The sequence below is a fragment of the Melospiza melodia genome, chromosome 20 (assembly GCF_035770615.1).
Source record: "Melospiza melodia melodia isolate bMelMel2 chromosome 20, bMelMel2.pri, whole genome shotgun sequence".
Lineage (NCBI taxonomy): Eukaryota > Metazoa > Chordata > Aves > Passeriformes > Passerellidae > Melospiza > Melospiza melodia.
The window spans coordinates 10,982,826-11,005,057 of record NC_086213.1 but is presented as its reverse complement, the minus strand read 5'-3'; the positions used below and the strand labels follow the sequence as shown (position 1 = coordinate 11,005,057).

Below are 22,232 nucleotides of genomic sequence, written 5' to 3'. Positions count from 1 at the left end.
AGCCCTGTGTGTCCCCTCCCCAGCTCCCGCTGTCACCAACGTGGGTTCTTCCCGGTGTTTTAAGGTCCCCGAACACCGAGGAGCGCTGATGCTGCTCTGGGAGTGATGGGAATAAGAAGCCACGGCAGGTGGCTGATTGATACGGCCCAGGGATGCCTCGTCCCGAGCCAGGGTGTTGGTTTAAAATGAGATATATTGGGGGTTTTCCCTCTTTAAATGCCTGTTCCCTGCATCTCCCCCAATGGGGCGGCAGGAGGCACCGACCTGCCCGGCTTCAGCAGCACCTGGGACCCACCCCCGGGCTCGGTCAGGTTTTGGATGTTTTTAGCAGGACAAAGTGTGTCTGGACAGCGACAGCACCCCATGGACAACGACAGCCCCCCTGTCCCCCAGCCCAGCCCGAGCTCTGAGCCCTGCACGGCGCTCCACGAACACTGCGAGCTCCGGCTCCTCTCCCTGCCCTCATCTCCGAGCATCGCCGTCACCTTTATTTTCCAAACACTCACGGCGCAGCTACAGACACGCAGGGGGAACCTCGGAGCGCGGCAATTCCTCCACCCGCTCCGTGAGCTGAGGTTCTCCCCCATCCCCGGGTGTTTGTCCCCCGGGGCCCGCAGCGCTGCTCCCGCTCTCCCCGCCGTGCTTTCCTCCGTGCCGGCAGCGGGAACGGGCTCTGCCCCGCCGGGGATGCTCGTGGAGATGCCGGGTCCGGTCCGTGGTGAGGAGCTGCCCCTTTCTGGGTGCCAAGGAGGGAGCCCGAGGTGTCCCCCGCGCTACAGGACGGGGTTCATGCCCACCCCCTCTGCCTGGGGGGCTCGCAGGAGCTTCTCGGGCCGAATGCAGACGGCGAGGCGCTGATGGAAGATAAAACACAGCGCGTTTCCCTCCTCTGAGCCCTCCCTAGGGCATTGAATCCCGGCGGGATTGAACTGCCGCTTAACAAAGATGCTGAGGATGTGTCGCAGATATCTTTTATAGAAAATCCTTTCTTTAGGATTTTTCCTCCTGAGAAGCTGAGAGGCCTCAGGAACAAAATGTAAACAATGGTTATCTGCTGCTGGGGAATGCGACAAGTGGATCTTTGATTGGTCTCATGTTGGTTGTTTCTAATTAGTGGCCAATCACAGTCAGCTGGACTCTCTGTCCGAGCCACAAATCTTTGTTATCATTCTTTCCTATTCTATTCTGCCAGCCTTCTGATGAAATCCTTTCTTCTATTCTTTTAGTATAGTTTTAATGTAATATATATAATGAAATAATAAATCAAGCCTTCTGAAACATGGAGTCAGATCCTCGTCTCTTCCCTCATCCTCAGACCCCCTGTGAACACCATCACAAGGATGCATCAACCAGCCCGGCTCCCCAAGGGGGGTCCCTGCCCACCCCAGCCCACCCAGGAGCCCTGGGATTGTCACTCCTGACCTGCTTGAGGGACCCCGGGGTCCAGACGAGCTTGTACACCATGTACAGGGGGATGCAGATGAAGGAGGATGCCCCGATGAGGAATCCCACGGAGATGCTCCACTCGGGGTACTGGTACTCAAAGAGGGTCAGGGGAGGCTGCTCCAGGAGGGAGCTGATGACAATGAACTGAAACGAGCAGAGCCACAGGGGCCTCCAGTCCTGCGAGCAGTTTGGGCTCCTCACACCAAGACAGACACGTCCAGGGAATGGAACAGAGCTGGGGAAGGGGCTGGAGCAGCTGAGGGAGCTGGAAAGGGGCTCAGCCTGGGGAAAAGGAGGCTCAGGAAGGATTTCCTGTCTCCCCAGAACTCCCTGATAGGAAGGTGCAGCCAGATGGGCGGTTGGGTTCTGCTTCCAGGGAACAAGGGGCAGAACCAGAGGAAGTGGCCTCAGGTTGTGCCAGGTTATGTTGGACATCAGGGGAGATTTCCCCACCAAAAGGGCTGTCCAGCCCAGGGCAGTGGTGGAGTCCCCATCCCTGGAGGGCTTTAGCAGATGTGTGGATGTGGGCCTTGGGGACGTGGGTTGGTGCTGGGTAAAGCTTTTCCAACTTAAATAATTCCCTGATCTCCCCAGCCCTGGCACTGATGGCAGCTCACCCCACATGTTATCAGTGTCGCAGACATCTTTTATGAAAAATCCTTTCCTTAGGATTTTTCCTCCTGAGAAGCTGAGAGGCTCCAGGAACAAAATGCAAACAATGATTATCTGCTGCTGTGGAATGCAACAGGTGCATCTGTGATTGGTCCATCTTGGTTGTTTGTAATTAATGGCCAATCAGTCAGCTGGCTCAGACTCTCTGTCCCAGCCACAAGCCTTTGTTATCATTAATTCTTTTTCTATTCTTAGCCAGCCTTCTGAGGAAATCCTTTCTTCTATTCTTTTAGTATAGTTTTAATATAATATATATCATAAAATAATAAATCAAGCCTTCTGAAGCATGGAGTCAGATCCTTATCTCTTCCCTCATCCTCAGACCCCTGTGAGCACCCTCACATTATCAGGGTACAGGGATGGAACCCGATGACCTTTAAGGTCCCTTCCAACCCAAACCATTCTCTAATTCCATGATTCTATGAGCACCCTCCACGTCCTGCTGCTCCCCCTGTCACCCCAAATCCCACCCAGCATGGACATCACAGGGACACCTCCCAGGCTGCCTGCCTGGCTGGGCGAGGGTTGGGAGCTCTGTCTGACAATCCCTGCCAGGGCTGCTCAGCCCCGTGCTGAAACAAAACCCTGTGCTGAGTGTGCTTTGATGATAACACTCCTCTCTTAATAACCAGGGCAGAGTGCTTAGAGCCATAATTAATCCTCACAAGGCCTCTTCTCCTGCAGATCCAGTGAGATCAGACCCCTGTGCCGCCGGCAGCCTTTGAAGTGCCCTGGGAGCTGGCGTTTCAAAGGGATGGATCCAGCCCAGCACGGGGGACGTGGACCCGTGGCCAGCCCTGCCAGGGGTGCTGAGTGCTGGGAGGATCAGGCAAAGCTGAGCTGGCACCTGTGTGAGCACCTGGAGCTGTGGAAAAGGCTGGGAAGTGAACACCCATCTCTCTTTCCTGGTGAGATCCCGGGGATATGGGCACTGTGGCTGGAGCAGCAGCATGGGGAGGGCTGGTGTGAGGTCCCACAGCCCTGTCTGCTCTGCTGGCAGCTTGTGTGGGTGAGAGGGGAGTTATCCATGGCACAGGGAGCTGGGCAGCAGAGGGGAGAGGCTGCAGGGCGTCCAGAGGGACAGCAATGACCTTGTCCACAATTTGGCCGTGGGTACTCACCGCCAGCAAGGCTGGGCTGATGGCGACCCAGCACAGCTTCCAGAAGAGCCCTGGGGTGAAGCCCAGCATGGCTTTGACGTCGTGGGAGAACCTCTGGATCCCTGCCAGAGGAGAGAGCCCTCAGAGCCCCGGGATCCTGCTGGGGTTGTGGGGTCAGGGGTATCCACATGGACACGACTGCTCCCATCACATCCCTCTGCTCCCATCCCAGCCTGGCCAGGACCCCCAGCCAGGACCCAGTGCCCGGGATTTACTCACCTGTGCAGGGTCACACACCCCTGTAGGTGGCCACAGAGTGTTTCCCAGGACAGAGGAATGCAGTTTCTTACCATAAAACCAGGAGACAGCGATGGTTTCCAGCAGCACCACTGCCAGGATGGAGCAGCCAGCACCAAACTCCTCCAGCAGCTTCACCACGTAGGCTCCCCCCTGGAGCAGCAGGGGGAGGCTGCAGAGCCCATGGGGTGAAGGAGGGGATGTGGGGGGCCAGGGCAGGGTGGTGGCAGGGGGACTCACGTAGGTGAGGGTGCTGAGGGAGCCCAGGAAGCAGACGGTGATGAGCCCGAGGACGAAGAGCTCCCGTCGCCCTGCCAGGACCTGGGGGTACTCGTCCATCACGGCCGTGATCACGGCCTCCAAGCCTCCAAACTGCAAGGGAATGCTGGTGAGGGGTGGGGAAATGGGGTGTGGGGACAGCCCTGCTCTCCAAAAACATCCACATGGCAGAGCAGGGATGTCCCATCCCACCCCATCCCATCCCATCCCATCCCATCCCATCCCATCCCATCCCATCCCATCCCATCCCATCCCATCCCTTCCATCCCATCCCAAGGCCATAAACTCCCCTTGTCACCCCATGGGACATGGCCACCCTGGTCCCTGCTGGGGACACAGCTGGGCTGTCCCCTCCTACCGTGCTGTCCAGCCCCAGGGTGATCATCATCAGGAAGAAGATGATGGCGAAGAAGGTGGATCCCACCATGTTGGCAATGGCTTCAGGGTAGGTGATGAAGAGGAGGCTGGGCCCTGGGAGGGGACACTGGCTTGGTTGGCTGCTCCCTGGCACAGCCCTGGGCGTGGCAAGAGGCTGAAGGAGGGAGGAGAACCTTTATCTCTGGCCACATCCTCCACCTCCACGTCCCGCATCTCAGCCATGTAGCCCAGCACGGTGAAGATGACGAAGCCTGAGAGGAAGCTGGTGAGGCAGTTCACAGCACTGGTGACCAGGGCATCTCTGGGGGGCAGAAAAGAGGCAGAGACCTCACTCCAGGTCAGCCCTCACCCTGCTCCAGCTGCCCTGGCCTTGCCCCAGTTCCCTCTCATGGCCCATCATACCAAAACCTTCAGTGAAATGGGGAAAGATGCCCAGGCTGCAGCCACGGGGACCAGGGATGTGGCAGTGGGGACCAGGAGCTGTTGGGGGGACCAGGATCTGTTGGGATGTGGCACAAGGGACCAGGATCTGTTGGGATGTGGTAGTGGGCACCAGGATCTGTTGGGATGTGGCACAAGGGACCAGGATCTGTTGGGATGTGGTAGTGGGCACCAGGATCTGTTGGGATGTGGTAGTGGGCACCAGGATCTGTTGGGATGTGGCACAAGGGACCAGGATCTGTTGAGATATGGCACAAGGGACCAGGAGCTGCCACAATGTGCCTCCATTGCATCTGTGCCCCCTGGGATGGACCCTCACCGGTAGCAGTTGTTGTGGAAATGGTTGTAACTGGCCAGAGCAAGGAGGACTCCAAACCCAGGGCCCAAGGAGAAGAAAATCTGCGCAGCAGCGTCCACCCAGACCTGGAGAGAGAAACAGCAGGAGGATGGGCAGGGCAGGAGGTCCTTGGGGCTGGGATGGGGCTGGGAGGTGCCCCACAAAACCAGTGGCACAGGGCTGGGGCTGTGCTGGGAATGTCCAGAGAGGAGGGTGCAGAGCTCCTCTCCTGCTGCCCCGTGCCCCCAGGAGATGTCCTGGGCCCTGAGGAGCTGCTGTGGCATGGAATGAGCTCATTGCCACCCTGGACAGCCAGCAGTGTCACCCTTGGAGCAGGGATGGATGGATGGATGGATGGATGGATGGATGGATGGATGGATGGATGGATGGATGGATGGACGGACGGACGGATGGATGGATGGATGGATGGATGGATGGATGGATGGATGGACGGACGGACGGACGGACGGACGGATGGATGGATGGATGGATGGATGGATGGACGGACGGACGGACGGACGGACGGATGGATGGATGGATGGATGGATGGATGGATGGATGGATGGATGGATGGATGGAGGGGAGCCCCGAGCCTGCCGTGCCCACTCCTGCCTGGCACATTCAGCGCTGGCAGCCCTCATTACCTTTAATGAGAATTCTCAAGTGCTGCCTGGTAATTACCCACAGGAAGCTCATTGTCAGCCCAGGGGGGAGCAGAGCACAAACAAAACCGGCCAGAATGAGATGGGTGATTCAATTATGGATTTACATTTCCAAGAGCCTGCCCAGGGCGCCGTTTCTGTGGGAACAAGGGCCCCATTGCCCTGAGGTGGGGCCAGACCCGTGGGCAGGGCTGGGTGGGTGTCCTGGGGAGGGGTTCTGGGTGCTGCCATGCTCAGATGGGTGGGTGGGTGGGTGTCTATGATGGTGTTCACAGGGGTTTTAAATTGAGGGGAGAGATGAGGATCTGACTCCATGTTTCAGAAGGCTTGATTTATTATTTTACGATATATATTATATTAAAACTATACTAAAAGAATAGAAGGAAGGATTTCCTCAGAAGGCTGGCTAAGAATAGAATAAGAAGGAATGATAACAAAGGCTCACTGTGATTGGCCATTAATTAGAAACAACCAACATGGGCCAATCCCAGATGCACCTGTTGCATTCCACAGCAGCAGATAATCAATGTTTACATTTTGTTCCTGAGGCATCTCAGCTTCTCAGGAGGAAAAATCTTAAGGAAAGGATTTTTCATGAAGGATTGAAGGATGTCTGCGACAGGGGGGCTCTGGAGGGCTCTGGGTGCTCCCACCCACCCTCACTCACCTCGGTGCTCAGCAGCTTGCCCCAGTCTGGGCGCAGGTAGAACACAACTCCTCTCCAGGCCCCGGGCAGGGTGGCCCCTCGGATGAGCAGGATCAGCAGGACCACGTAGGGCAGCGTGGCTGTCACCCACACCACCTGGAGGGGAGGCAGTGACACCCTGTGTCACCACCCAGCGCCCAAACCCTGCACTGGGCTCGCTCAGGGTGGCCGCAGGGACAGGGGTGAGGAGGAGGTGACATTCCCTCTTGGGGCTGGCAAAATCCTACCAGGTGAGGAGTCCCTCCTGCCCTGGCAGGGCAGTGCTGGAGCCCTCTCACCTTCCCAGAGGTTTTCACCCCTTTCCAGAGGCTGAAGTAGACGATGGCGAAGATGAGGAAGAGGCAGAGGAGCAGCTGCCAGCGGATCCCCCCGATGTCATACAGACCCCCGGATTTCTGGATCTCCAGCACCTTCCTCCTGCAGGATGGGATCCCCGGGGCTGGGAGCAGGCTCAGCCCCAGGCAGGCAGTCCCTGAGCTCCTCAGGAGCATTCCCACCTCAGAAACCCCTCAGGGATGTGCCCAGCTCACATCACCCCCATCCTTGCACTCACGTGTAAAACTCCTCGGCGGGGGACCTGGAGAAGTTGGTCCAGGTCACGTTGCTCTTCCCAAAGTAGTTGGTGCAGGCAGGGGTGTTCCAGGGGTTGTCACAGCTTGCCCAGGGCAGGGTGCCCGAGAAGGACGAGTAGAAGTAGTAGAGAGCCCAGGCAATGATGGTGTTGTAGTAGAAGGAGACGTAGAGGCCGATGATGCAGATGGCAAAGCCGATGCCTGGGAGAGGCAGGATCGGGATCAGCTTTGGGACACAACTTTGGGGACCTGCTGGGGCTCAGGGTGTCACCCCAGCTGGGGGGTGTCTCACCTTTAAAGATGGGGCAGATGCGCTTCCAGATGGGGATGGCACCTGTCCTGTGGAACTGCCCCAGGGCCAGCTCCATGTAGAAGAGGGGCACCCCCCCAAAAACGGCCATCAGCGTGTAGGGGATGAGGAAGGCTCCTGCCAGGGGGGAGCAGAGCAGGGTGAGCACCAGGGGACCACGGCATTGTCACCTCCCTCCCTCCTGGCACTGCCCCAGCAGGTCTGGGTGCGTTTGTGAGGAAAATTTGGAGGTTATCTGAGGAGGTCAGAGATGTGAGACCTGCTTGGAGTTCCAGCTTCCTGGGCTCCCAGCCCTTGCTGGGGAGGCACCATTTGGCCAGCATGGAACAAAGAACCACAGAAACCATTGGGGCACAGGGGAGGGGACACCCAGCACCCCTCAGGTCTGGCAGAGTTTTGGAGGAAAATCTGACTGAATATGCACAGCCACCCCAAGACACGTAATTAGCGCTGTAACCTGCATTATTCATTACATCCTCATTTTTACCGGGGCTACACTTGTACCCCATGGAGATTTTGGGAGTGGAACTGCTCTCTGAGTTCTGCTGGGATTAGTTAATTTAGGAGCCCCCACGGCTCCTCCCTGTGACAGATGTGAGTGTTCTGCACCCCAACATTCCCAGTTTCCCCAAAACTCTGAGCACCTCCAGCATCTCTGGTACCACCAGCGCTCCCAGTATCCCCAAAATCCCCAGCACCTCCAGCATCTCTGGTATCCCCAGCACCCCCAGTATCCCCAGTCACCTCCCAGCCACCTCCAGTATCCCAAATATCCCCAGCACCCTCCTGCACCCCCCTGGCAGGGCTGGCCCAACAGGACCAAGTGTTTCCAGTGTTTTCCCTCCAGGCAGAGCCTGAATTGTGGGTGAGCCCAGTGCTGCCCATCCCAGCGTTCCCCCTCCATGGGGCTGTGCTCCCCCAGAGCTGCTCCCTGAACTCCTCACCCTCCCATGTGTGTGGGGCAGGTGGAAACCTCCCACCCGAGCCACAGGCGCGCACGGGGGCTCAGCTCTGCTCCCAGTCCCACAGGAGCAGCTCACAAATAACTCTGTTTCAACGTGGGCACCTGGGATCCACGGTTTTGCCTTGAGTATGGAACTAATTACCTCTTTCTAATTTTCCCAAGCAGCGGAGGATGCTCCCCCCGAAAGCCAACTTTGGCAATTAAATCCGCTGCGCTTTCCCAAACAGCACAAAATTCTCATCCCTCCTTTTTCATTTCCATGTGAGGGGGGTTTCTATCCTGCTCCATTCCCAGCAATTTATTTAGTTGCCATTTACTGGAGGTTTTTTTTTTTTCCCTTTGTGGTGTTTTTCTGTGTCTTTGCTTCCCATTGATCCCTCAGAGCTGGGGCTGATAGTGATGTCCAGCGCTGCCAGCCAGGATCCACAGCAGGAGGGTGGGATATCCATGAGGACGATTTTAAACCAGGAGCAGCTTCCCAGAGTCCCAAAATCATCAAGTGTGTGAACCTCCCAGCCCAAATTTATGGATCTTTATCCCTTTTTGCAGTTTGGACCATGCTGCTTTTCCCTTTGTGATCCCAGAGCTGCTAACGCACCTCTAACCCCACTGGGGAAGGAGGGGAAGACCAGGGATGGAGGGAAAGACCAGGAAAAGAGGGAAAGACCAGGAGATGAGGAAAGGACCCCAGGGAAGGAGGATGGAGGGGGTGGAGGAGCATTTTGAATGAAGAAAGACACAAATAGAAAAGAGACAGATGTCGGGAGAACTTGGGTCGGTCTTTAAACCGCCCTGTCTGAAGTGGAGCAGCTGCAAACAAAGAAGGAGAAGAAACGGCGAATCTTTCAGGGTGGGAAAGATGGAAAACGAGGAAAAAGGCATCTTTTCTCCAAAAAGGAGACTTGAATAAGCCCAGTGGTGTCCTTACCCCCTCCGTTCTGGTAGCAGATGTAAGGGAACCGCCAGACGTTGCCCAGATCGACGGCGAATCCCACGACGGAGAGGAGGAAATCCATCTTTTTGCTCCACTTGTCCCTGGGGTGAGCCGGGGGGTTCGGGGCTGCAGGGCTGGCAGGGGGACGCAGGCAGGGCTGCTCTGCCATCCTGCCACCCCGGCAAATCCTGCAGGATTCAGGCTGGGTAACTTGGGGAGGATTTCTGCGTGCGGCTGATGACAGCTCCGAGGAGGGGAGGGTCAGGCTGACTGCGCTTCCCCACCTCCCGCGGGAAACCCACGGCACGGAGAGCGGGCAACGGAGCTGTGCTCTGATCAAAGGGAGCCGGGGAGGGCAGCCCCCGAGCCTGGGGACCAGCCTGACCCTGCAGGGACTGGAAAATCCCACAGGGACCGGCCTGACCCTGCAGGGACCAGCATCAATCCATAGGGACCAGCCTGACCCTGCAGGGATCAGCATTATCCCACAGGGACCAGCCTGAACTTGCAGGAACTGGAAAATCCCATAGGGACCGGCCTGACCCTGCAGGGACCAGCATCATCCCATAGGGACCAGCCTGACCCTGCAGGGATCAGCATTATCCCACAGGGACCAGCCTGACCTTGCAGGGACCAGCATCATCCCACAGGGACCAGCCTGACCCTGCAGGAACTGGAAAATCCCATAGGGACCAGTCTGACCCTGCAGGGATCAGCATTATCCCACAAGGACCAGCCTGAACCTGCAGGAACTGGAAAATCCCATAGGGACCAGTCTGACTCTGCAGGGATTGGTATTATCCTACAGGGACCAGCCTGAACCTGCAGGGACCGGCATTACCTCATGGGGACCCTGCAGGGATCAGCATTATCCTACGGGGACCAGCCTGACCATGCAGGAACTGGAAAATCCCACAGGGACCGGCCTGACCCTGCAGGGACCAGCATCATCCCATAGGGACCAGCCTGACCCTGCAGGAACTGGCATTATCCCATAGGGACCAGTCTGATCCTGCAGGGACTGTCATCACCTCATGGGGACCTTGCAGGGACCAGCCTGACCCTGCAGGAACCAGAATTATCCTACAGGGACCAGCCTGAACCTGCAGGGACCAGCATCATCCCATAGGGACCAGTCTGACCCTGCAGGGATTGGTATTTATTATCCTTCAGGGACCAGTCTGACCCTGCAGGGATTGGTATTATCCTACAGGGACCAGCCTGACCCTGCAGGGACCGGCATTACCTCATGGGGACCCTGCAGGGATCAGCATTATCCTACGGGGACCAGCCTGAACCTGCAGGGACCAGCATCATCCCATAGGGACCAGCCTGACCCTGCAGGGATCGGTATTATCCTACATGGACCAGCCTGACCCTGCAGGAACTGGAAAATCCCACAGGGACCAACCCGACCCTGCAGGAACTGGAAAATCCCACAGGGACCAGCCCGACCCTGCAGGGACCAGCATCACCTCACCTTGTGTGAATAAGCATCACCCCGTGGGTGCCACCCAGGGGAGGGGATTCCAGCTCAGTTTTTGGGGCTGAGGTGGTAAAACGGGACCGTGTTTCCTCCTGACAGATCTTTATTTCTCTCTCCACGGTGTGTTTTGCTAAGGAGGTGACATGGATGCTGGCGGGGGAAATTCGGGAATCGTGGGGTGGCTTGGGATGGGAGGGACCTTTAAAGGTCATCTCATCCATCTGGGCTCGACAGGTCTCTCTGGGGTGTGAATTGCTGGGGGAAAAGCCACACGGATGTGAAATAACTTTCACAGGATGGGATGGCAGCGTCCCCAAAGCCACCGCTCTGCCCTGTGACAGCTCCACAGCAAAATTCATTGCAGGGCTCGCACAGACCTGGGGTCACTGGGCTCTCCCGGGGCTCTGGGGGCCTTTCCCAGCCTTTCCCAGCTTTAATTAAAAGCAGCTCCAGGAGAGACGGAGCCGGAGCTGCGGCTGCAGGGCCGTGGTGAGCGGGTTGCTGTGACGACGGTGACATCGTGACGCAGCTGCCCGGCACAGGGAAGCCTCTGGACACTGTTAATCCCCCAGGCACACGCGCGGGGGCCCGTCAGAAACCTCCAGTTAAAAGCACATTTGTGGTGGTTTTTTTTATTTTTTGTTTCGTTTTGTTTGTGTCTGGCCCTGGCTGCTTTGGCTGTCGTAGGATGGAGCCGCACGATTGTGGAATTGTTTTGTTACAGACATCTTTTATGAAAAATCGTTTCTTTAAGATTTTTTCTCTTAAAGCTGAGAAGGTTGAAGAAGAAAATGTAAACGATAATTATTTGCTGCTGTAGAATGCAACAAGTAAATCTGTGATTGGTATCGTGTGGTTGTTTCTAATTAATGGCCAATCACAGTGAGCTGTGAGCTGAAAGTCAGGAGCTTTTGTTATTATTCTTTTTCTATTCTTTGCTAGCCTTCTGATGAAATCCTTTCTTCTATTCTTTTAGTATCGATTTAATATATCATTTTAATATAATATATATAATAAAATAATAAATCAGCCTCCTAAAACATAGAGTCAGGTTCTCATCTCTTCCCTCATCCTGCGACCCCTGTAAACACCACCACAATTAGCTCTTTCTCTGCTGCTGGCCCTTCTTTTCTCCGGGTGGTTTACACGGAATGGCTCGGCGGGACAGGTGGGAGACCCCTCTGTGCCCACATCATGCTCAGGAGGACTCAGCAGACGGGCTCAGGCACTGCCAGGGCTCTCAGGGCTCTGTGGGAAGCAGGGGCAGCCCCAGCATCCTTCAAACACTGCACGGGGACCCCTTCCCAGTGCGAAACTCTTCAAACTCTGAAGCTTTTTCTCATAAAAAGTCTCTCGTGTCCCTCACACCAAGCTATTAAATCCCGCTCGGGGGGCAGAGCTGCGCCTGCAGGAGTGTCTGCGGCCGGAGCTATTCCCGCAGCCGGAGCCGTGCCGGGTGCGCAGCGCAGGGATGCTCACGCTGCTGCTCTCCGCGATCTCTCCGTGCTCAGGCACGGCCCCAGCACGGTGGATGCTCCTCTGCAGCCCGGGGCTGAGCCGAGCCGTCGGTTCGGTGCCTGCACGGCTGGCAGAGCCCCCGGGCCGGCTGGGGAATGAGCCGTGAACGCTGCCGGTGCTCCCCCGGCGGGGCAGCGCTGTCAGATCCATCACCCGAGAGCTTTGACGTCTCCGCTGCTTTTGGAAGATGCAAGGTGGAAAGAGCTGCTGGACACGGGAGGAGGGCAGGGGAGAGGGGTCTCAGGGAGGTCATGGAATGGTTTGGGTTGGAAGGGACCTTAAAGATCAGCCAGGGACACCCCTGCCGTGGCAGGGACACCTTGCACTGTCCCAGCTGCTCCAAAATTGTCCAACCTGGCCTTGGGCACTGCCAGGGATGGAGCAGCCACAGCTGCTCTGGGCATCCTGTGCCAGAGCCTCCCCACTCACAGGGAGCAGTTCCTTCTCTATGTCCTGTTTCTACACCTGAGACATCACAGTCAGACAGTCCGTGCACTGCCTCACCCTCTTGCTTCTGCTTTTTCCCTGTTCTTTTCTTTATTCAAAGCACAAATCACTCCAGACTCAAAATGCAGAGTTTAAATCCAGCTCCGATCAGATTTAAATTTGACTATCCCTTGCTTTGGAAGTTGTTTCTAAACACCAGGATGACTTGATTAGCAGAATGTTTTTATCCCGCCATGCAGGGGAGTGAATTGTGGTCTTAAAACAACGATCCTGCTTAAGCCTCGGAGGCAGCAGTGGGAAGTTTAATTTAATTAGCATGACACTCGGAGATGTAACTTAATCACATTAAGTATAGATCAACGTGCTCTCATTTAAGCTCTCCAAGCTCCAGAAAACAGGGGCCAATCATCTCCCACCTGCCCTTAATCTGGGGAGAGGCAGAATTTTCCAAGGAAAAGGAACCAGCAAGGCTTTGGGGGGGAGTTTGTCCCTGTGCTTTTTTCAGATTTTCTCCCAAAGATTCTGGGACCCATCTGGTCCAGCAATCCCATTCCCCCGAGTTACATTTGTGCTAAATGGGTGTTTAACAAGCAATTAAACAGCGAAAAGCAAACAGAGGACATGGAAATATGGAAATACAGGTACAGCCCAGGTACCCACCCTCCTGGCCCCTGGAAGGCACAGAAGGAACAGAATTTGGATTAATCCCGAGGCTGGAGCTCCCTCCTGTTCTCCTGCCAGCCTGGGCAGTGCAGGGAACTGTTGGGGAGGGTGAAACAGGAAAGCCTTATAAATATGATTGCCTGGCAAAAGATTTTGAGAATATAGGAACTATAAGCAAGATTGAAATGAAAGCAAGCTTTGAGATACCTCAATTACTGAACAACTGGAAAACAGTGGTGTGGCTGGCTAAAGGTGATGCCCTTTTGATGGAACAACACCCTCTGCTTGCAGGCAGGCCCAAGGGTCAGAGCAGACCCCGACAGCTTGACAGAAGGGGCCCAAAGAGGAGTTTTTAGGGTTTAAAATGTAACACAGTATGGTGATGTAATGATTCTTATAGGCTGTATGGAAATGCTATAGGATTTGTATACTGGACTAGATTGGTTAGTGAGAATCAGAATATTCAACACAGAAGAAAATTTATTGTATTGTAACAGGAACTTCACTCTCTTACACTTTTGCCCTCTTACCCTTTTATGCTCTTACCCTTTTTACTCTCTCACCCTCTCATCCTCTCTCCCCCTCTCTTCTCTCAGGCCTGCTCTGAGCTGTGGCTGGCGGCTCCCGGCAGGGCCCTGCACCCAGGCCCTTTGCAATAAACCCCAAATCCCAGACCTGGCTGCAGAGATCTCTCATCTCCGTCCGTCCTGACCGTGCCACCGCCTGATGCTCCCACAGGGAACCATCGGGTTGATGTCCCTGCTGTCACCAGAACCACCGAGGATGCAAAGCTCTGAGGCAGAGGATGCAGCCCAGCTCTGTCCCTGCCGGGATGGAGCCCCGGTGCAGCGGGAGCAGACGGGGCCGTGCCGTGGCCGCTGCCCTGGCACCGCCGCCGTTTGTAGTTATTGGAAACCGGACTGCGGAGGAGCAGGATGCTGTTTCTATGGAAATGTCCTGGAGCAGTAAGCCAGGGAAGAGGAAAACAGGAGAGATGGTGATGGAGCTGCAGGCAGGGCGCTCCCGGAGGGGCTGTGCCGGTGTGATTTTGAGAGGAGGCATTGGGGGTCTCTGGTCGTGGTCACCTCCCTGCCGTGCTGGGGCTCAGCGGAGCGGGGCTGGAAGGTTCGCTCCTAAAAGGACGCGGTTGTTCCGCCCCTGTGAGGGACCCCAGAGCCCTGACCCCCGTCCGAGGCCACACACTGCCCCGGCCGTCCCCACGAGTGGGGACACCCCCAGGGCTCTCCCGTGCGGTGTCACCCAGCCGCGCCACCACCGTCCCCGGGCACTCGGGGCTGGGATAACGGGGAGATAACCGGGGGTGCGGGGACCTGGCTGGGATAACGGGGAGATAACCGGGGGTGCGGGGACCTGGCTGGGACCTGGGGATCAGCTGATGGGGGGCTGGAAGCGACACCGGGAGCTGTGGACAGCTGTGACTGCACCGTGGGACTGGTCCCGGTGGAGACCCGGGCGAGAGCACCGGCCCGGACCCGGTCGCCCCTCGGGCCGGGGGTGTCGGTGCCGGGGGTACGGGTGGAGCCGGGGGTGCAGGGGTTGCGGATACCGGGAGTACCGGGGTGCCGGAGTACCGGAGCCGCGGGTACCGGGAGTACCGGGGTACCGGTCCCGGGGTGCCGGGAGTACAGGGATACCGGACCCATCAGTACCGGGGTACCGGGATACCGGAGCCGCGGGTGCCAGGGTACTGGTGCCATGAGTACCGGGATGCCTGTGCCGCGGTACCGGAACCGCGGGTCCCGGGGTACCGGGAGTACCCGGGTACCGGAGCCGCGGGTCCCGGGGTGCCGTTGCCGGGGTACCGGAGCCGCGGGTTCCGTGATACCGGACCCATCACTACCACGGTACCGGAGCCACGGGTGCCGGGAGTACCGGGATACCGGGCCCATCAGTACCGGGAGTACCGGGGTACCGGAGCCACGGTCCCGGTGTGCCAGGAGTACCGGGGTACCGGAGCCGCGGGTCCCGGGGTACCGGACCCATCAGTACCGGGGTGCTGGGAGTACCGGGGTACCGGAGCCGCGGTGCCGGTGTGCCGGTGCCATGAGTACCGGGGCACCGGAGCCATCAGTACCGGGACACCGGGGCACCGCGGTGCCGGTGCCGGTCGCGGATTGGCGGCGGCGCGGCCCCTCCCCGGCGGGCGGGGGGCGGTGCGGGCCCGGCCCGGTGCCCGGCAGTCTGCGGGCGCTGCGGAGCGAGCGCGGCCATGGCGGCGGCCCCGGCGGGTACGGCGGGCGGGGAGCGCGACCGGGCACCGGCGCCGGGCAGGGCAGGGCAGGGCAGGGCTGCACTAACGGGGTCTCTTCTCCTCATTTCTCCCCGCAGAGGCGGAGACCCGGCAGCGGCTGCTGCGCACCGTGAAGAAGGAGGTGGGTGCGGGACCCCCGGGAGCAGCCCCGGTGCCAGCCCCGGTTCCGCCGGTTCCGCTGGCTCCGGCTGCTGCTGCTGCTGCTGCTGCCGTGGGGTTCAGACCCCCCAAAAGCCAACCCGGAGCGGGGCCCGGAGCCCGGCCGGGCGCGGCTGCGGTCCCGGGGGGCGGAGGAGCATCCCTGCAGCGCTTGGAAAATCCTTGGAAAAATCGCCTTTGGCCGGGGGCAGAGCGCGCCACAACTTGGGATTTTCCGCAGGGAAAAGGGGCGAGTCCCGGCGCTGCATCCTTCCCTGGGGAGCGGGGATGGGATGAGCCCTTCCCGCAGCTCCTGGGCAGGGCGGGGGGCAGCGGGGAAAACGGGGGGATCAAATGTGTGTGCCCGGAGCGGGGGATGGCGTTCTGCATCTCGCCCTGCTCCCCCTCCTCGGGCACCTTTAACTCTATCAGTTTGTGCGTTGTTTCATGTCCGTGTTTATCCCGTGTGCCACAGCCGAGCCCGCGGTCCATCGAGTCCCGCAGCCGGGGCACCGGGGGCTGTTGTCGCTGCTGTCATGTCCTGCCCACGTTCCGTCCCCGCAGGTCATCCCCCGGGATGCCGGAGGGGGAGCAGAGGGTTTGTGTTTTGTTCCTGGCGTTACGAGCATCCCGCTATCCCTTTACAGGCAGTGTCAGACGCTGCTCGGGGCCGGGAGGAGCGGAGCCGTGGGCGGTGGGTCTGGGGCCGGTGACAGCGCTGCCCATCCCGACCGCTTTCCACCTTTAATCCTGTGCTGAGGAATACCACTGGTTGCCCCAGCAACGGCTATTAAGCCAGGGAAAAGGGTATGACATTTATTTAGCGTTGTGGATGGAGCTGCCATCTCATTATTGCTGTCTGTGGCGGCTCCTGAGTGCAGAGACAGCTCTGCTGCTGCAGGGTGGGAGCCAGGGCTGCTCCTGGTTCCCCCAGAGCATCTCCTGTGCTGGCCTTCAGTGCTGGCTTTGCTGCCTCCCAGGGCTGGGGAAAGTGGAGCTGGCAGCTCAGGGAGCAGAGCTGGGCTTGGTTCCTGCCCTGCTGCTGGTTTTGGGGGAGATAATTGGGGTTTGGTGAATGTGGGTGCAGCCTGGGGTTTGGTGAATGTGGGTGCAGCCTGGGGAGAGCCCTCCTGCCCTGCGAGGAGCCACCACGGTGCTGTGAGCTGGGTTTGTCGCTCTCTGGTCCCTCTGCAGCAGCCCCTTGGTGCTGACACGGAGCAGAGGGTTTTTCCTGGTGACCCCATTGCTCAGGGTGCTGGTGTGGGGTTCCCTGCAGGCGCCCGGTGGTTGGGATCCCAAATTCCCTTGGGATTTGCCTGCTGGAAGTGCTGGGCTTGGGCAGGGGCTGTGGGTGCACAGCCACACAGGTTGGGGAGTTCCACGGAGGGAAATTCCCACTGTGCTCCGGTGGGAATTAAAAACCTGGGGAAAACATGATCCTGTAGGTTATGGGGTTAATTATTCAGCACCACCCCTGAAACCAGGAGCAGGTGGGGCATCCCTGTGCCTGTTGCTCTCTGCTCATGCTTTTGGTTTTCCTTTTCTAGGCTGACCTCAGGTTAAGTCAGGAGCTTGTGCAGACTCCAAGGAGCAGTAGAAAGGGGCAGGTGCAGAAATTTGGGGTTTTTTTCCCCCTACTCCCAGAATTTTAACCTTTCTCAAAGCTGTATTATTCTCATTTCACAAGGCCACACCTGCTTTTCCTCCCTCAGCGCAGGTGAGCCCAGCTGGGAGCAGGGACAGTCCTTGAGGAGCTGTGCCACATCTGTGTCACCCCAGGGCCACAGCTGAGAGCACAAACACTGGGAGGAAGCTCTGATCTGAGCAGGGACACAAACAATAAACTGGAATCAGCCAGGGCACCGAGCAGCCCTCAGTATTTGGCTGTTGCCATGGTTAGGGCCTGGGCTCTGGAGCAGCCCTGTGCTGCAGTGCGTGTGCAGGTTGAGATGAGCTGTGTTCTCTGCCACCATCGTCTTCCTCCCCCCCAAGCCCATATGGCCACAATAAATCAAAGCAAGCCTGGGAGCTGCAGGACTGACTGTTTGTCAGCAGGCTGCAAGGCAAGGATGGAGTCTGTGAGGCACCCTCTGTGCTGTTATGCAGGGTGAGCAGCATGACCAGCACTCTCTGATTTTTCAGGGCTTTTATCAGGTGGAATGAGGCTTTTTTACCAACCCAGAAATACCCAGGTTTGGAGGGGTATGTGGATTTTCAACTAGAAATATTCCCTTTGTAACCTCTCCTCCTCCTTTTACAAGTTTTGTTTCGAGGAGAGCCCTGAGCTCTGTTTCCAGAGCAGGGGAAGCAGCTGCTGCCTGTGCAATCCACCTGCACACGTGTCCCTGGAATGTGAGCTGAGAGAAGAGCTGGGTGCTGCGTGTGAAAGCAAACAGTCATCTTGGTCCTTCTTCTGCAAAAAAAAAAAAAACAAACTTAGTTTATGTTTAACTTGCCGCTCAGGAAGCAGCTCCGAGTCTTTGCTCATCAGCAACTGTTGAACCTGCATTGAATATTTTTGCTGCCTGCTCTTAGAATTGTTTCAAATATTGGGGTTGACCACCACAGCCTGCTTGTCTTCTGCCAGATAAATTGTTTATTTTTCAGTAGCTGGGATGGTTGTCAGTGTGTAGCTGTTGACTAATTCCTTCATCGTGTGTCATGGGAACAGCAGTCAGTCTCTTCCTCCCACCCTTTCACAGGAGCTTTCCCTGCTTTGCAGCCCTGCTGCCTGGTTTGTGGCTAAATAACACAAATGACTGGTAAGAGCAGTGTTTTTGCAGCTTGGGTTTGTTTTTTCTTTTTTTCTTTTTTTTTTAATGTGTGCCTGCTATTCCAAAATATCAGATTGCAGGCATCAGTGCCAGCTATTTCATTCTGGATGGGTAGAAAATTGTAAATTAATTTAATGTTACTGAGTTTTGAAATATTAATGTTGAGAGCTTTAAGTGTTCTCAAGGTTCTCAAGGCCAGTTTATTAAAAAAAATATATATATAAAAAGGGAAAAGGCCTTTGTGTAGCTGTCAAAAGTGTTCAGGCAAGATAAGGATGAGGATGATGAGTTTCAGGTTGGTGATGAAAGCTGCTGTTGGCAGAGGGGACCCTCTGATGTCTCTCAAGCACCCGGGGCAGCCTTTTTCAGATGTTTCTGTGCCAGGAGAGAACAGAGAGGGCCCTTAATGCAGCATTTCTCGATTGCCTGCATCGATCTGCTCTGAAGAGCAGCCCTGATCACTGGGGACCATTTCCTCTCCTCTCAGAGATGAAAGCAGGGCTGTGCACAAGAGCTCTCGTGCTCCAGGAACCCCTGGCTTCAGCTTTCCATCCCCAGAGCAGGTTTTGTGGTGCTTTTCCCCCTTCCTCACACCTTTCCAGGGCCAGGGCACCCTCTGCCAAAATTCCCTGCCTGCATCCTGGCTGTTGCCATGGAAATACCTGGATTTGCACGGATTCGGGGCACTTTGGGAGCTGGAAGCTGCCCTTGGTTTCAGCACCATCCTTTGCCACGTTCCAGTGAACCCAAAGGACTCCTCAGGGTGCCGTCGGTGCCTTGGAAAAACAGGGAATCTGGGATGTGGCGAGAGCAGAGCCCAGCCTTGGGGCTGGAAACGCAGAAATGACTAAAGTTTGCCTCAGATGCTTCCTTAAATGTCTGCATTGAGCATTTTCAGCGAGCGGTGCCCACAGATGGCGTGGAAATGTGCCTTTGACAAGCACAACAGGAATAGCAGCAGCTAGAACGTGATTCCCAGGCTGCTGAAATCAGTGTTGCAAACAGGGGATTTTTTTTTTTTTTTTTTTGGCCAAAAAAGTTGATGAAAGTCTGCTGCAAAGCACTCTGAGCAAACACACGTGGCTGGGATCACCCCCTGTGCAATGTTGCATCATGGATCCTTCCGTTAACGCATTTTAAATTAATTTTCCAGAAAACTGCGGGAATATTCTGAGTTTTTCTCCTCCCTTATCCCCCTCAGGAGCATCGCCCCAGTGCCCAGCTGTGAGCACAGGGAAGGGCTGGCCTGGAATTCCCTCCTGTGTGCCACGTGGAGCATCCCTCAGCTGCAGGGAGGTGCCATCTTTTATTCAGCAAGTGGCCATAAATAATGAAATAAGACTTTTCAGAAAAGCCAGAGGTCTCAGTGGGCTGCAGGGTGATCGATGTTGCTGAGGCAGCAGGGACAGGGAGCTGCCAAATGGCTCTCAAGGCAAGTGCCTGGTGCCACCAGAGCTGTCCCCGTGCTGTCCCCTCGTGCCAGGGGACACCAGAATTAATCTGGGTGTGAATTCTGCCTGTGCCCTGCAGCTGGGGGGGTTTTAACTGATCCCAGCACAATTAATTTGGGTTTTGGGTGTAAATTCTGCCTGTGACCTGCAGCTGGGGCGGTTTTAACTGATCCCAGCACAATTAATTTGGGTTTTGGGTGTAAATTCTGCCTGTGACCTGCAGCTGGGGCGGTTTTAACTGATCCCAGCACAATTAATTTGGGTTTTGGGTGTAAATTCTGCCTGTGACCTGCAGCTGGGGCGGTTTTAACTGATCCCAGCACAATTAATTTGGGTTTTGGGTGTAAATTCTGCCTGTGCCCTGCATCTGAGGGTGTTTAAACTGATCCCAGCATGATTAATTTGGATTTTGGGTGTAAATGCTGCCTGTGCCCTGCAGCTGTGGGGGTTTTAACTGATCCCAGCACGATTAATTTGGATTTTTTTATAGTGATCAGCCACCAAACTGTTGGAGAAGTGGCTGAGGGTGGTGCTGAACAGTGCCTGGAACCTGCTTTGGGATCATCAGGGTGTTTGATGCTGGAGGGATCAGGAAGGTGGTAAGGCAGGAAAACCAGAAAAAACCTGCAGCACCTGATCTGACAGCCTGTGTAGAGGTGGATGTTCAGAGGGAGCAGGAAACCTCTCCATCATCCTCTCCATCATCCTCTCCATCATCCTCTCCATCATCCTCTCCATCATCCTCTCCATCCTCTCATCTCAATCATCTCCATCTCCATTTTTAGCTGTAAATCCTTTGGGTTTGGGATGGGATGGGATGGGATGCTCTCCCACTGCTTTGGCTCCAGTTTGGAGGCTGCTGTGCCCCATTTTTTGCTCATCCAGGCATTTTTTGGTGCTGGTTATGGCAGCCAGGCCCATTCCTGGATCTGGTGGCCAGGAGAATCCCCACAGCTGCCCTCAGCCTGTGGCAATGTGAGCAAGCTTGACCCTGGAACAGGACTGGGAAAAAAGGATTTCCCTGGGGGCTCTGTTTGCATCTGGCTTGCTGTAAACAATTTCACAGAGTTCTGAGCATGGCCAAATACACAGGAGGTGCTGTGCATCCACAGGAATGCTTGAATAGGCTGTGCAAGAGGCAGGAAAATGGGCTGCAAATGATCCAGGGTACGGGTTCTGCAGGGAGAAACCTGACCAGGTACAACAGAGTCAACATTGCCTTGGGCTAATCAAACCTGCAGTTCTCAGTGTGCTCCTGGTCCCTGCACCTCAGTGGTGCCTGTGATAATATTTGGCTTGTTCCAGCAGTGTAAATGACAGCAGGGCTGGGTGACAGCAAAGCTGGGCTTTGGATGATGAATATCCCTGGGAATTTTGCAGCAGAGAGGTCTGAGCTTCATCCTTCATCCTTCATCCCTCCCGGGGGTTATTGGACAGGTGAGGGTTTGATTTCCCTTTCCAGGGGGGGCTGTTTGTGCTGTTGTGGAATACTTGATGATATTCCTCTCGAGTTTACCTCCAGCTAAATGATTAGTTGCCGTTTTAATTTCCTTTCTAATAAAAGAAGAGCAAACATCTCATTTCTCTGGGCTGGCGTGAGGATCCAGAGTGGGCAGCTTCATCTGTTGGGATTGTTCTGGCTGCAGTCTGAGAGAATCGGCATTAAAATGCATAAAAGCAGCACATTCAGAGGCTGTTCAAGGGAGCCAAGGGGTGTCACAAATCCCATGGCAGATCCCATCTGGCTCTGGGAGACTCCTTTGGGGTCTGCAGGCAGCAGCACAGCAGATCTGTCAGGAGTTTTGGGCTTCTCTGCCCCTGAGCTGCCCTAGAGATGCCAGCTGTGTCTGTTTGGGCAAATTTAGGATGGTTTTATGGGAAAACTTTCTTGGTAGGTAGAGGAGGTTGGGATCTCTTGGCTCCATTCCCTGGAAGTGTTGATTGTGTTCCCTGGCCAGCTTGGATGGGGCTTGGAGCATCCTGGATTAGTGGAAGCTGTCCCTGCACTGCAGGGATGAACTTTACGTTCTTTCCCACCCAAACCATTCCAGGATTCCAAGATATCCCTCGTTTTGTGTTACAAGGCCTTGTCTGTCTGTCCGTCTGTCTGTGCTGGTGTTTGTGTTTGTTACACACCAGGTGAGTGCCCTCGTTGCTCTTTCCACTTCCAATCCTTTAGACTTCGTTTATTTTTAGTGTTCCAACCTCAGTGATTTTTTTTTTTTTTTTACCTTTAATGAGTAATTTTCCACTAAACTGTGTCCCTTGGAAGGTGTTTTGTTTGTGCCTCGAGCGTGCAGGTGGTCTGTGCAGTGTTGGCACTGAAATGCCCACTCAGAGCCGTGTCCTGCTGTCCTGCATGGTCCCCAGGCCCTGGACAGACAG

General features: G+C 56.0%; 2 protein-coding genes across 5 annotated transcripts in view; one reads left to right on the top strand and one right to left on the bottom strand.

Annotated features, from left to right (window-relative positions):
- Positions 1 to 773: 773 nt before the first annotated feature.
- On the bottom strand, positions 774 to 9,267 carry LOC134427208 (sodium-dependent serotonin transporter-like). The gene is made up of 13 exons (XM_063172841.1): positions 9,093 to 9,267; positions 7,183 to 7,317; positions 6,872 to 7,091; positions 6,597 to 6,735; positions 6,280 to 6,414; positions 4,933 to 5,036; positions 4,346 to 4,473; positions 4,153 to 4,265; positions 3,756 to 3,887; positions 3,569 to 3,668; positions 3,240 to 3,340; positions 1,423 to 1,590; positions 774 to 854 (listed from the first exon to the last, which is right to left on the bottom strand). The coding sequence occupies exons 1-13, from the start codon at positions 9,265 to 9,267 to the stop codon at positions 774 to 776; spliced, it is 1,731 nt and encodes a 576-aa protein (XP_063028911.1).
- A 6,138-nt stretch (positions 9,268 to 15,405) lies between these two features.
- Positions 15,406 to 22,232, top strand: part of SGSM1 (small G protein signaling modulator 1) — a 37,379-nt gene continuing 30,552 nt past the window's right edge. For all 4 annotated transcript variants that reach the window (XM_063172837.1, XM_063172835.1, XM_063172836.1 and 1 more), the window contains exons 1-2: positions 15,406 to 15,461; positions 15,562 to 15,605. In XM_063172837.1, coding sequence (XP_063028907.1) covers positions 15,443 to 15,461; positions 15,562 to 15,605 — 63 coding nt within the window. In that variant the 5' untranslated portion in view covers positions 15,406 to 15,442. The remainder of the gene's footprint in view (positions 15,462 to 15,561; positions 15,606 to 22,232) is intronic.

Excerpts from the sequence above, each read along its gene's own strand:
- LOC134427208 (XM_063172841.1), bottom strand. The coding sequence starts at position 9,267 with ATGGCAGAGCAGCCCTGCCTGCGTCCCCCTGCCAGCCCTGCAGCCCCG. Across the intron at positions 6,736-6,871 it reads CCCGCCGAGGAGTTTTACAC|GAGGAAGGTGCTGGAGATCC; the intron begins GTGAGTGCAAGG and ends CCCATCCTGCAG. Across the intron at positions 3,341-3,568 it reads CGCTGTCTCCTGGTTTTATG|GGATCCAGAGGTTCTCCCAC; the intron begins GTAAGAAACTGC and ends CTCCTCTGGCAG.